Source organism: Anopheles stephensi, chromosome 2 (genome assembly GCF_013141755.1).
Source record: "Anopheles stephensi strain Indian chromosome 2, UCI_ANSTEP_V1.0, whole genome shotgun sequence".
Lineage (NCBI taxonomy): Eukaryota > Metazoa > Arthropoda > Insecta > Diptera > Culicidae > Anopheles > Anopheles stephensi.
Window position 1 is genome coordinate 68,266,860 of NC_050202.1, and position 15,013 is coordinate 68,281,872.

Here is a 15,013-nt window from a genome sequence, read left to right on the forward strand (position 1 = left end):
CTGCTATTTGCGAAGGAAATGCTGACGGAGTCCTCGACCCATTCCCCTCAGGGTTACTATATTTATGTTTTTTGTTAGCAAATCGATTCGATGAAGTGCAAATCGCGCCTCAAATCATCATATTTATAACTATGGCTGTTGATTCAAAATAGGAGGACTTTTTCGATATTCATAGTGCCATTATTACTTTAGAGGAAAATCAAATGTCAATCATGCTGCTTATAACTTAGGCACAGTCTTTTCAATAAGTCATGAAACTAATAAAGTCCTCATCGCAGCGTTAATATAACATTGAAATTATCTTTGGATTATGTATAATTATTTAAACCTCGCAGTAAATAAGTCTTTTTGTCCAGTTAAGACTATTGCTATCGTTCGACAGCTTTGACAAGTTTCCCCAGTTAGTAGTTGGTGTATAAAACACCTACCGGAATATCGTTACCGCTAGGCTATTAAATCGGTATACATTCACCAATGGACCACCAGCAGAAACGATTCCACTCGTAAGCTGTACTGTAAGGCACATAGCCATGTGGTGAGACTGAGGCAATATAAGTGCCATTTTGAATTTGTAATCCTGAAGCGCCCAGCAGCGGAAGAACGCATCTTGAACGACCACCCCGTTCGTAGTGTGAAGGAAAATCAAGCCGACTCACAGGTGGACCAATGCATTAGCGTTACTGACTATACCACCTGCTTAGTGTGGCCGGCTGCGCTATTCGTTCAGCTTCAGCCTCAGCTCTCGCTGTCCATTTGAAGTGCAACCCCGGCACATCCCATCACACATGCACCGGTGTGGTAAGACAAAACATGTGCCAGAATGCAGCGTATCTGCGTGTTTCCGAGCAGCACAACGCCTGAATACGTTACGATGCAATTTATTCCGAACGACGGCTAGCAGCGATGTGTGCGATTTCCGTCGCGTAACGAACGCATTTTCCGGTCCGTATTCCGCTCGCAGGGAAAATGCATTTTATTGTGTGTAGCAAGCGAGCATCGCACTGGTTTGTATCTGTGTGCCAATTTCAGTCGTGCGTTGGGCGTTGGGCGTCCTGTTCTTTCTTCAATTCCCTGTCCAATAATATTTCCTTTAGATGTCGCCCGTTTATTACGATACCTGCATTGCCGGAGGAGTTATTGAATAAATTACATCAGCACGGAGCTAAGCCATTGTCTACGGCGCGTTGTATGGTTTATGGTGTAATAAGCATAGGTTTTTCGCTCCAAGACTGGTTTACTCTTGATCGAGGTAATTTTATTGTAATGCGACTCGAACCAAAGTCTTAAGCAACACTAAGCAATCATGTGCTTTATCTAAGAACATTAAGACGCTTTAAACCTATTTCGCTTTGCTGGTTCGTGTAGCAAACGCACGAACTTGAACGAGGTTAACGTGTGCTAATAGAATTACCCACCGTTTCTGTCACGGCTGTGATTGCACCTAGGCATGGTGGAGCTTAGCGAAGCCCTACTCAGAGAGAATCACTGAAGCATATGCAGTAAGAGAGTGTGGTTCAATGTCAGTAAGAAAGCATCGGATATTTTGTTTCTTTTGACCTGAAAACCCAAGGTGAACCATATGATTATATTGCTAAAGAATAATTCCTATTCATATACAATAGTTGTTATTATAGAATTGTTGACCCTTTAAGAGACCCCTTTCATCAAGCAAATTTTAATCAAAATAATTGATGATCATACTTTTGTTTGCAATCGACTAGGTCATACACGATCAAACGAATGAAAAGTATTCCTATCATGCCACCTATGCCTTCATTCGAATGCTTTAAACAATCTCATCCCGATTTCCATGCCATTATTACGAGATGTGTGTTTTCCCTGAGCAAGTAATCGGACATTTCTTTTCGTTTCAAGTCTCGTTGAATAGTGGGTGAAACAGAACACACATCACTCACAATAAGTGCTTCCTGAAGCGCCAACACGCAATTGAGAACATTGTGCGGCGCAAAATGAAGAATAAACGCCAAAGGGATATTGTACGGTAAATATAATCCCTGCCGTCCCCGTGCAATGCGGGCAAAACAAAACAAACCTGGCACGCCAGAACGTGATTTCAAGAGCGAGAAATATCGCCAAAGCAACGAAAGACTACTATTTTCCCTCACGCCACGCAATCCAATTACTCAACCAAGACGTTGAACAAATTTAGACAGCTTCAAATACAATTTTCCTCGAGAAACACACCCAAAAGGAGAACGAGAACAAACGGCAGTGGCTCGCAGCGAGGCCAGCGTAAGCCTGAGCACCTCAATCTTTAACCTTACGGTCGTGGCCAGATCGTTTAGTAGGCCCTTCCCCATGCAAGTGGCTGGAAGCCCTATTGGCTACGCTAAGAGGCTCAATGGAAGTAAGCAACGCTGGAATCAGCACACCGTCCATGGGGAAATCCTTGCGGCCAAGGTTCAACGGCTGTGGGAAACGGATACGCAGCTGGACTTCGTCTGACTCGGTCCAGGTGATACGTTGTCTGGCCTTTTGATCTCTCTCGATATCCCACAAAAATCCGTGAGAAAAGTGAGCACAATCCGGAGCAGAAGCGTTTGATGATTGGACAAATCCCTTGTGCATTGCAATCAAATAATTTATTCACTTTCTCTTCTTATCTCACTTCGTATCAGAAGACTAGTGCTGGAGGAAATGAGAAGATATTTGGTACAAGAATGAATTTATCATTTGTGATTGCAACAAAGATTCATGACGAGTGGTCAATGGCAAATTAATGGGTTTTCTTAAGCAAGAACTTCAAAAAAGGAGAGTATCAGTTTTGATCTGGAATTCATTTGCTGTTCCATGAATCTTTCTCTGGTCTGTATAACTAATTTATCACTATGGAATCATGCTTACAGGATAAACACTCTACCTTCGCTCGCTTGTAATCCAGCTGGCGAATTCCTTCACCGAAAAAATGGTCTCTATGCGTCTGGGATCTCACTAGCAGCATATTCAGCAAGGTCATAGGCTCAATGGAGTAGTTTTCCCTTGCGGTGTGGTTCTACTGGTAGCTTATTTAATATGATAACGCCACTTATTAGGGCATCGTTTGATGGCGAAGGATTTATTATCCTCAGTGCACCCTATCATTGCAAGGTTCCGCTACCGAAACCGCTTTCGAAAAGTGAGACGTTGAGACGATGCATCCTGCAAGGCACGTGTTCAACTCAAAAAACCGATTTGGTCACTTCCTGACATTCTCGTACCACATTTTTCGAGCTGTTCCGGCTAAACCTTACAACACAAACCGGTACGCCTTGTACCGTAACCCGCTCTGACGAAGCAATTTTATGAAAACTGCATGCATCCGGTGTTGGAAATTTTCTCCGTCGTGGGACACACTTATGATGAAGCGTTCGGAGTGTCTCGGACCGTCAACCGAGCTAACGCATGATCGTCCTAGGCCGAATCATTCTCGTCAGAGTGCTCAACCGACGATACCGACCGAAAACACGTTAACTGACATGGAAGCGAACAGTTTCCTGATTTAAAACCTGGGTTCCAGACACGCTGGTTTCTCACAGAAATGTCCTTACCATAACTTCATGATGCTGTTACTATTTCGCCAAAATTCACCAGTTTATAATAGAAACTGACGTTCAGAGAATCGTAAAATAGTCGCAAAAGGGTTCCAAAAACTTTTCGTACGTTGATTCCGATTTTGTTAAATTAAAAAATATTCTTGAAACGTGTTGCTACAAGCTGTGCTAGAAGCTAGAAGTAAACTCAATCAACAGATTTCAAAGGGAATTGTATGCAAAGAATCTTTCACATTAAACTATTTTTCATTTCACGTGAGGAAAACTGAGTGAGAGTGCTAATAAAAGGGGTTTAGTATTGGTTAAGTAAAGTAAGTTTGCTCAATATGTTTAAAGTGTTATGTTGACAGTGAATTGGAATCATTTATCTGCTACAATACATAAATAATCTACGCTACTTAATCATTCTACAATTATTCTACCTATATCATTTGAAATATCTAGACTGACTGGAACAAAATCTTAAAACAATGTTATATCAAACGATTTTGCGTGAAGCAAATGAACCGTTACGGGTACGTTTGACTCTCGTAAGCGATTCCTTTTTGAAGGAGAAACGATCGAATATCCAGTGACTTGTAATTTCCTTTAATCAAGAACTCAAATTTACAACATCTCATGCTCGCACCAACAATTTGCAACCGTGCGGCTCCTTGCTCGCCTTGCTTCATAACGAATGCCGTGGAAATTTTTTCTCCTACAGCTCACCATTTCAGACACATTCCTTCCCTGCTCGGTATGATTCACTCGTCGGTGGTTTTGTGTTTGTGCACTGGTACTTATTTCTTTTATTTCACTTAAAACACAATTAAAACGAACATTAAAACAAACGTAAAATACGAGGCCGCGCGCGAGCCACGTCTGTCCCGGAACCGTGATGAGCAGAGAGTCCCCCAAGGATCCGCATGATCCTTACTCAAAAACTTCTACGCTCTTAAAGCGCATCCCCGATCGTTACTAGAGCGAGACAGCCATATCCGCTACACATCGGATGCTGTCAGTTCCCAGACGGCATAGAGCGCACGGTTAGGCTACGCTCTAATCAGGATGCAACATCTCCCCCGGCTAATTGAGCTGATAGGCTCCAAGCCGACGCGGAAGTCTTCTAACTCGAGAAGACCTGCGTGGCAAATCTAACAGCCGCTGAGAGGTCCTACCTTTGTAACGGTTGGAAAGCTCGGGAGGATGTAACGATTGGGATGTCGTCACAGGGACATCCGTCGGGGCGCTCGGTGCTAGTGATGTTAATGCGAACGATGACGGTGGTGGCGCGGACGATTCGCACCTGCCTGTCTCCGATGCCGGCTGGGTCGGTTCATGTCGGGAAAACGAAGGCCATTCCGCTAGCAGCACGTCGAGCGGAATCTGATGCTTCTGGGTTGCACTGCCAGCGACACGTCGCCTTATTTGGTTTATGTGGCGCCGAAGTAAACGTCCGCTGTCCGCAATGACATCATACATAACTCTTCCACAGCTTCGCACGATCTTTCCAGGTATCCACTTCCAAGAGTTTCGGTGGAACGATTTTGTAGAAACGAGCTCGCCTGGTTGAAATCTCCGCACTGAAATAGAGGAGGGAGCAGATAATGAGTGTGACGATGGGGGCCGCAACAGCTCCAGTGCTGTTCTGATGGGGCGGCCGAACATTTCCTCAGCAGGAGTTTTCTGTTGGCTCAACTGCGCGTTTGGTGTCGATCTGTATGCCATGAGGAAAAGTTCCAGCGCTTCGTCCAGGGATGTCTCGTCGCTCTGGATCTTCCGCAGCGCTCGTTTGAGCGTATCGACAAAACGCTCCGCCTGACCATTCGATTGTGGGTGGAATGGCGCCGTAGTGACGTGGTCGATCCCGTTGCTGTTGCAAAACTCCTCAAACAGGCTGCTTGTAAATTGGGGCCCGTTGTCACTAACCAGCGTTTCCGGCATACCGAAGCGAGCGAAAATGTTCCGTAGCATGGAAATAGTGGCGGATGTTGTTGTGCTCGATGTTTTGTAGATCTCAGGCCACTTGGAGAAGGCGTCAACAACGACTAAAAAGTAAAAACCTTCCCATGGCCCAGCGTAGTCCACGTGTACTCTACGCCAGGTGCCCGTTGGTGTTGGCCATGCCGCTGGTGTCGCTCGAGGGGGTGCTTTTGCGGCTGCCGAACAAGATCCGCATGAGGCCACGTAGCTCATAATATCGTCGTCGATCATCGGCCAATACAGAAAACTTCGCGCGATGGCTTTCATTCTCTGCATCCCCGGATGTCCTTTGTGCAACTGAACTAAACAACGGGAACGCAGCTTCTCCGGGATGACCACTCTCTCCCCGAAAAGTACACAACCCTCAACGGTTGAGAGGGATTCCTTCCGATTGTGGTACCGTGCCAATTCTGCTCCGAAAGAATCGTCATGTGGCCATCCGTCTTGCACGTACTTGTGCACTTTCCGGAGCAAAGGGTCAGCCTGTGTAGCTACCTGCACGTCCCTGAAACATAGGGGAAATGAACTGAGCGCGTTAACGGCAACTGACCTTAAGTCCTCCTCTAGTTCCACGCTTGCGATCACGTATTCGGCTTCAGGTTTCGTGTGGTGTTGTATTAGCCGGGATAACACATCAGCGTTTCCAAATGAGCCTGTTGGAATGTACTCGATGTCCATGTCGTACAGCTGAAGCGTAAGTGCAAACCTTTGGAGCCTGTTTGCCGTGTACGTTGGAATCCCCTTTTTGCTGCCAAATATGCGTACTAGTGGTCGGTGGTCGGTCTGAAGCGTGAAATGACGACCGAATATCATGCGATGAAATTTGGTTACAGCGAAAATTATAGCCAGTCCCTCTCGATCGATTTGGCTATAACCAGCTTCCGTTTTGCTGAGCGCTCTGGATGCATGCTGTACCACTTTTAAGGATCCGTCTGGGTACTTGTGAGATAGAGTTGCCCCTAATCCAACCGAAGATGCATCGGCGGAAACAACTATGTCACGCTTCGGGTCGTAGTGAGTTAGCAAGAGTTCCGATGATAATAGCGCTTTGAATTGGTCGAACACCTTCTGGCAGTCTGATGTCCACTGAAACGAGCTTCCGTCTAGTAGCAACCTATCCAAAGGATAGCGTAAGTTGCGCATGTTTGGGATAAATTTGGCATAAAAATTTATCGCACCGATGAATGACCGAACACCTGTGACGTCTTTCGGAGGAGGTAGCTGTTTTATGGCGTCGATCTTGGCTGGGTCGGGTCGCAGGCCTCGGCTGTCGATGATGTGCCCAAGGTAACGGATTTCCGGCTTGTTGAATGCGCACTTTTCTTTTCGAATGGTAAACCCGTAATCCATTATGCGCTTCAGGGTTTCTTCAAGGGCGGAATCGTGCTCTTCCTGCGTTCTTCCTCCGACGATTACATCATCCATATATGCGGACACTCCATTTACACCGCCAAGCATTTTGTCCATTATTTGTTGGAAAGCACCAGGCGCCACTTTGATGCCTGGAGGGAGCCTGTTATAATGATACAGGCCTCGGTGCGTGTTGATGGTAAGCAGGGGTCGGCTCTTCTCTTCTATTTCCACCTGCAAAAATGCGTCGGATAGATCAATTTGTGTAAAGATAATGCATCTGGCTAGCTTTGAAAAAATGTCCTGTGGTAACGGAAGCGGATACTCATGAGGGTGTAGCGCTGCATTCAATCCAGTCGAATAGTCTCCGCATAATCGTAGTTTACCGTTTGCTTTCCGAACCACAACGACTGGTGCAGCCCAATCCGAAAAGTCACAAGGTGTGATGATCCCCAGATTTTCAAGCCGATCTAGCTCCTTGTTTACGGCATCTTCCATCGCGTATGCGACCGGACGTTTCGGACGAAATACTGGTTGGCTATCCTGTCGCAGCTGTAGATGAATTTGCGCTTTGGTGCACAGGCCTGTTCCGTGAAAAACTGTCGGAAATTTTTTCTCCCATGATCGTGGTTCCGCTGTTCTGATGTGATTACAAAAATTATCCATTGGGATCGTAGCCAAACCGAAAAGATGAATAAGGTCAGCCCCGAGCAACGACAGATCGGCTTTTGACACACGGATTGTTGCTCGCTTGATCATGTTGTTTATTTCCACGTTGGCTTCGAACTCACCTTCAAGGCCGAATACATCTCCAGAAGCTGCTTTTGCTCTTACCTTCGGAGGGTTAAGGTGAGGCTTACCCAGTTGCTTCCATAGACGATAGCTGATGACCGAAATGTCCGATCCGGTGTCGAGTTGTAGTCGAGCTGGTTTTTCTCCGATCAGTAAGTTGACGTACTTGCGGTTCTGCTGCACGCTGCACACGTTGACTCGTACTACTCGAGATGATACGGCACGACGATGATCGAACCGCGGCCGTGCTTTGCGTCGGTGGGCAGAGCTGCAAAACCCTTCTCGATGACCCGTACGTCCACAATCACGGCACTTGTTGGCTCTGTAAGTGCATTCGCGGGTCCAATGAAGGGCACCACAAAGCCAACACGGGGTACGGGGTTTAGAAGTTTCGCTTCGCGGGCCTGATTTGGGGTGACGGTCGGTGTTGTTCCGGTAAAAGTGACGGCTGCCTTTAGCTTGCACCGCGTGCACTCTCTCACTGGCATCCGTAGCGATCATTGCACTATCCGCTTTCACGCGCATTAATCGCTGGCAATCCGCTGCTAGCTGCTCCAAAGTGGCGTTCTTCCTGTCTTCGATGGCGGCTAACAATTTCATCCTTATGTCCTGTAAGCCTTCGTCCTTCAACCCACACACAAGGATGAGGCATTTAAAATCTTCCTCCGTCATTGAAGAAAATTCCGCATCGACGCACGCTTTGTTCACTCGACAGGTAAATGCTAGCAGGTCCTCGGTGCGCATTTTCGTTATATTAAAACACTTGAAGCGCTTGCTTAACACCGACTCCATTTTGCCGAAAAGAACGCTTAACTTGTCCACCATTTCGTTAAAGGTGAAATCTCTGGGTGCACGCGGCAATATGAAGTTGCTAAAACGGGCGTGTTCGGCGGTCCCAAGTTTGCGTCCTAGGAGTCGAACCTTGGCGGCGTCATCCAAGCGGGAAGCATCTTCTCTGAACAGGTCTACATACCGTGTGTACCATGATGCAAAAGTTATTCCCGCCTCTGGATCGTACCGGAACTCACTAATATTCCCCGCTAGGGCTTCCAATATCAGCTCCGGGTTGCTCGGCTTTGACACAGGTTGCTGGTCCGGGATGTGTGGCTGCAGTTGCTGTTGTTGCTGTTGCACGAGCTGTGATAATAACTGCTGTTGCTGTGCCATTTGCTGCTGCTGTTGAACGAGTTGCTGTTGCAAAAGTTGCAGCGTTTGTTGCAGCGGCGTTGGATCCGATGACACGTGCTGCGCTGGCTGGAGGTTGATGAACCCGGCATTAAGGATTCCATTTTGCGAGAGACGACGCTGCTCCTCGGTGATAGGCGTCTCTTCTGGGCTGGACATTCTGCGGCGTTTCTCTGCTTGACGTCGATCGTTTCCACTAATTCTCGTCGCCACTTTTGTGTTTGTGCACTGGTACTTATTTCTTTTATTTCACTTAAAACACAATTAAAACGAACATTAAAACAAACGTAAAATACGAGGCCGCGCGCGAGCCACGTCTGTCCCGGAACCGTGATGAGCAGAGAGTCCCCCAAGGATCCGCATGATCCTTACTCAAAAACTTCTACGCTCTTAAAGCGCATCCCCGATCGTTACTAGAGCGAGACAGCCATATCCGCTACACATCGGATGCTGTCAGTTCCCAGACGGCATAGAGCGCACGGTTAGGCTACGCTCTAATCAGGATGCAACAGGTGGAAATGTGTAAAAGTAAATGAAAAGGAAAAGGAATATAAATTGGCTCGAATTATCAGCAAAGCCAACAATCGATTGCATTTTGAGCTTATCAATCTTCATTTAAACGATGATTGCGAATTGAAAATGTTGATGGTGGTTTGCGATTCGGTGTCTTTTTCTTTGAAATCGATTACTTTTTTCAATTACCACCTTGTCCCTTCTCCCTTGTCGATTCGGAGCGGCCGATGATGAGCCACTCAACGAAGAATCAGCCAAATTATGTTCATCTCCTTTATTATTTAGATTATGTTTCCACCATTACGATCATCATCGTTACAGCAGGCTTAATTGATTGAAGCGAGATTTTTTGTCCAATTCTTTCATATATCTATTTTTGTTTTATTATTTATCGTTTATCTACAAAGTATTTGAATGAGAGGTTGTAAACAATGAAACTGATACAAATCAAGATAATGATAAATAATATCTTGATAATTATTTTTATTTATTTATTTATATTTTGAGTTAAACGGCTTGACGCCGTATTGACAATAAATAACAATTACATTATATTCATATTGATATTTTGCAATATTAGCAATATTAGCAATATTTTGAGAAATTTCTTATGAAATGCATTTAATTAACTGTTAAACTTGTCAAACAACCTCATTAATCTGACATGGGATCGCTGTGGACGATCTAGATAGATAAAAGAGTAGAGAGCTAGGAAAATGACTAAACTATATGCTTGACCGGACAATCGACCGTCCCTGCTTCTTCCTTACTTGTTGCTATGGTTGACCGAGAGATAAATATTCAATGAACATATCGCTTTACTAATTGCTGAGACCGAACGATAGCCACTTACCGAAAAGGGGTTCGGTTCAAACGGATAATTCGCCCCTTGTGTCGATCCATTCTCCCTATCCAATTCACACGATTCCTTATTGTTTGATCGCTTTCGATAGGACCCTAATATAGTGCATCCAACGCCTCTTCTGCAAATCGCCACCCTGCTTGACGTTGTCAATTAAGTGGCTGCTAGCTTTGCATAAGGGTCTGGGCGAGCTTCCAACAACAGATGTGTCTTTAACAAGTAGTAATCGTATTTCACTCCCATTCAAACAATCTTTTACAGATCTTGGAATACAGGCAAACTATTTGAAGTGATGAGGAAATTGGAAAATCACTCCAAACATTTCAACACACTTTTTTAAGTGAAATTAATCTTCTAATCATTCACTTTTTCACAGATACGGAAATGAGTTTGAACATAATTCTTCAACGTCCTACAATTAAAGCTACGGAACGGATTTCCAGAAGGACACTACTACCCACCCATCCAGTCGCAAAGCGTGTGTGAAACAAGCTGTGAAAGCAAGAATCACGTCCAAAATCTGCTCCTTCCACGTACGACAGGAAATAAAATTAGCAACAGTCACGATTGTAGCACGGAAGAAACTTTGCCTATGATTGTCATTCAGCAATTTCACTCCATGGTGGATGCAGCAGCATGGCAGCATGGCTGGAACTCCGAACTCTGCACGAAAGTAGATAAACAAAGATATGCCAAAGTCGGCACGTGCTTCAAGTAAAGGAAGTGACTGTCGGTCACATGGAACACTTGGAACCTTGTGGAACAGGAAATAACAAACCGAATGAGTGGCCCGATTTATCCGATCTGGTCGATATTATCCTTACCGTACCTCGGCAGACTGTGTCCAGCAAGTTAGGAGCGAGCGAAAAAAAAAACGATGACGATCCGTGATTTGTTTAGCACTAATTAACACCGATCAGTCTAATTAAGTGTAACAAGTTGGGATTATCCAAAAGATTGAACAGGAAGCTTATTATTCGTTGGGCGTTGCTTGGCGCGTAGAGTAGTTTAAGATTGTTTCTTATTAGAATATTTTCCCGTAGTGGTTGTGTTAGTTCGTATCCTTATTGTCACTTGGCGCAGAGTTTCTTATCTTTTATTAGTGTTCATGCATGGTACAATAGGCAGACGAAAATAATATGCTCTACATGGAAGGGCCTAACACTCTGCGACTTCTTCCTTATCTTCCATATAAACGCCACGAACCATGAATTAGAAACCAGTGGTAATGAAACGTTTCATTATTCAAATTACCTGGAACCTTTTCCCCAATCCAAGCACACATAAACCACCCCACAATCGTTCCCATCCTGAGGCCCGAAAGGTTCGTTTAATATTCGCTTTTATCCTCGGCTTTTTGATTTGTATCTTTAGATGCTTCATTTTTTCCAGCCATGGTTTTGTACCCAACAACAAACGATTGCTTCCCTTGGCATGCTCTTTAAAGCGAATGCTTGCCACAGAATTGGGGAGCGTATTTAGAGGTCCCTTGCATGTTTTACAGCTCCAGACGGGCTAGTAAGAATTTCCATTCGTTCGGTAAGGTAATGCCGCGTGCTAACGATTTGTCCGCGCCACATCCGCAAGCTTAAACTTTAAGGCAAAAGGAATTATTTTGAGAGCCGGCACACCTACCGCTCCAGGTGTGAACATCGCGCCACAGCTGAACTTTTTCGGAAAGCAGCCAAAGAATATGCAAGTCAAAAAAAGTTTGTGGAGACCTCGCGGAAACGGAAGAATTGTGAGTATGCGGTCTGGTTTTCCGGTTGCTGGGCAATTGAAGTCACACTCTGACCATGGTATGAGCTTTTGTTCCTTTGTTCTCAAGAAAAATGGGAAATCCCCACCGTGGCTCTATTAACGATCGGATTTTTCGACCTTGCCCAGGTGGCAGCGAAATCAACGGTTTTCTTTCCGATTTTCTTCTACAAAGCGCGCATTACATTTCTACTTATTTTTAATCTCGATAGAAGGGCCGTGGCAATCCGCTATCTTGACGGTACGAATTAATCGCGCCCTACGAATCATTACTGTAGCGGCGGGAAGGCATAGGCGTGGTATGAGTTCGCCCTTTTCCCCGTGGCCTAAACGAGGTCACCTTAAGCTTATGTAAATTGGTCGTCCATTATTGGTGGGAGTCATTTTCTTCCGCTTAAATTTTTCGACGAGCTGAACAGACAAAAAAAACTTCCCCAACACGATATATCGCCATGCATGGTTTTTAGGCAGCGAGAACCTTCAATTTTTACCCTGCCACTCTGTACTTCTGCTGGCTGGGAGTCGTTTGCATGTTAAGCGTTGGAGGGACGGCGCAGTACATACGAGTGTCTTGACACCTTCTCCGACGATAGCGTGATTCCAGCCGTACAGGAGCAGCATTTGCATTTGCGTCTATCTCCAAGACAAATAGCTTATCTTAATTGAGCCTTTTGCTTGGTTCTTTCATCCGGGTCGCGCGGTTTGCTACACACTCATTTCAAGCGTTAACCACACGGTCGGCCAGCAATGTTGTGGTTTTGTCTGAAATGAAATCTCACCAAACGGCTGGTACATGTGATTTAACAATATTCCACGCCGTTGGAAGCTTCCAGCATTCTTTTCTGGAACATTTTAGGCAAACCACATTTGCATGCCCACATCTATTTGACATGCACATTTGTATTCATCGTAGGCTTTTCGAGCGGTGAGCATAATCTGCACAGATGCAGATTGTGTTCCATGGTTTCTTTTTTGATAATTTGACAATCAGCCTTTAATACGTAAATTGCTCGAGAAAACAGGTTCAATGATGAATTCAAGTTCCAAATTAACAAATCGTTTAGGGAACTTAAGCAGAGGTGTTAGAGACGATGAGTTGTAGTGCTTCATCAACTTGACATAGATTATTTTTGATTTTATAAAGTAGTTGAATGAACACTTCTTCAACTAAATTATGATTGTAAAAGATATATGAAGATGAATAGTTTAAATTATTTTTCATTTAGATTTTCCGCAATTTAATTGTTAATTCTGGTTATATACTTAAATAGGTTTAGGTTTTAGCTAGGAAGAATGAATCATGAATATTGTTCCCATGCTCATAAAACTTCGTTGTTTTGAAACAAACAGCCAGGAGCCTTTTTCTTAACGTGATTTCCTCCGAACCAGTTTTCCAATATAGGATTCAATAACTCAATTCCTTCACCGCAAGCTAACACTGGGACTAATTTTTCCACCATATTATCTAATTGCACCGTTCGAATTTCAGCGCATCATTGAACCCTCCCGAAAGCGTAACCTCATTATCTCAACCGTCGCTTGAATATACGCCGGCCATCTACCATCGAGCGGCCGCAGTGTTCCGAGAAAGTTTTTCAATTAGAAATTCTGTTAATGCTTATTACGCACGACAGCCTCTCAGCTACGTGCCTGGGTGTCCAGGAATCATAACAAGCTAATGGAAATCAAAACTTGTACCGCGGCTCCCCTATCGACTCCGGATCGGATTCTGATCCAAACACCGTGCATCCGTTCTGTGCTGTGGCTGCAGTACTGCAACATGACATCGCCCGCAGGGTTAGCGAGTGCAATGCTTTTTTTGTTGCTGAAGTTCCTCAGTACGGAGTTTGTTTCGTTTTCGAGGTGGTGGTTCAGGTTTATCCCGCGTTTTTGTTTTGCTTGTTATGTTTTTGTTGTTTAGTTGCATCCATGCACGAACAAGTTTCTCCTTTTCTACCCCGTACAGCGAGGCATAAAAACAGCGTGGTGAAAAATCGCGAAACTTCATCCACCAGAGCCACCAACACTCTTGGATTCGCATATTGGAGCATCTTCGCCAGTCAGTCTTCCGTTCGCATGACACCGCCCCAGACACACAGCGGATAGTGAAAGTTAATAAACTAATTTAAACTAAGGGAAAACTTTGCTTCTCCTCCTAGATTGCTGGCCACCTTGTCGTGTCACACAGTATGGGTTTTTGGTTTGGGCTTTTCCCGTTAAAGGAGGAAGAATTAGTTCGCCCAGTTGGTGGTGTAAGAAGTATGGCGAAATTCAACCCCCATTCCCGTGACATTGTGGTGATAATTTATGAGTGCAGTTTTCATTCGGGCGTTATCATTTTTTGTTGTCTACTTCAACTCCCCAAACATAGCCATACATGAAGCTAGTATGAAACTGGAAACTGGTAAGCAAGCAACATAATTTTTGGTCACCTTTTGTCAGCAAAACTAATGGCAATTTAACACAACCTAGAACCACCACGCTTAAAACATGTGCTCGATGACAGGTTCACATTAGCTCTGTGAGATAAAACAGTTGGAAAAGCGTTATCCTTTCGAGAGGATTTATAATATAAGGTACAAAAATAGTTTAACGTAACAAAAGATCCTGTGATTGTTATATTTAGAAGACTGGTTTAGGGAGAAGTTCAGACAATACTGCTTGAATTGCAATCGCGCTTTGACGTGTCTTCGATCTGCCATGCCGTGATTGACATAAATTGGTCAGTTGATGGATGTATTCACACGAATGCAATCCGCTTCATTGCTCCGAACTCTTTTCATTCCTTATCTCGGAACAAAATCCTTAGAATTCATGCATGTCAACTTGCTCCCTCCCTACAAGATTGTCCACAGCCAGGATGAAAAGATGCAAAAGAGATTTTTCTAAACCGTCATTCCTCGATCATTCTCCAGCAACAGTCAGCTTATACACAGTTGATTTCTCGTTTATTTTATTCGTCCTCTAAGCTTTTATCCAGACCGATGGCCAGGACGGTTGTTTCACCGACCGTCCTCATAAGTGACCAGACCGGTGGCAG

General features: G+C 44.6%; 2 protein-coding genes across 2 annotated transcripts; both read right to left on the bottom strand.

The window, feature by feature from the left end:
- Window positions 1-4,531: 4,531 nt before the first annotated feature.
- Window positions 4,532-6,191, bottom strand: LOC118502446 (uncharacterized protein K02A2.6-like). Its single transcript, XM_036034675.1, has 3 exons — window positions 6,064-6,191; window positions 4,709-6,018; window positions 4,532-4,545 (listed from the first exon to the last, which is right to left on the bottom strand). The coding sequence occupies exons 1-3, from the start codon at window positions 6,189-6,191 to the stop codon at window positions 4,532-4,534; spliced, it is 1,452 nt and encodes a 483-aa protein (XP_035890568.1).
- Window positions 6,192-6,537: 346 nt separating this feature from the next.
- On the bottom strand, window positions 6,538-7,833 carry LOC118504461 (uncharacterized protein K02A2.6-like). Its single transcript, XM_036038960.1, has 2 exons — window positions 7,250-7,833; window positions 6,538-7,097 (listed from the first exon to the last, which is right to left on the bottom strand). Exons 1-2 carry the CDS (start codon window positions 7,620-7,622, stop codon window positions 7,030-7,032), a joined length of 441 nt encoding a protein of 146 aa, XP_035894853.1. The 5' UTR covers window positions 7,623-7,833; the 3' UTR covers window positions 6,538-7,029.
- Window positions 7,834-15,013: the final 7,180 nt, after the last annotated feature.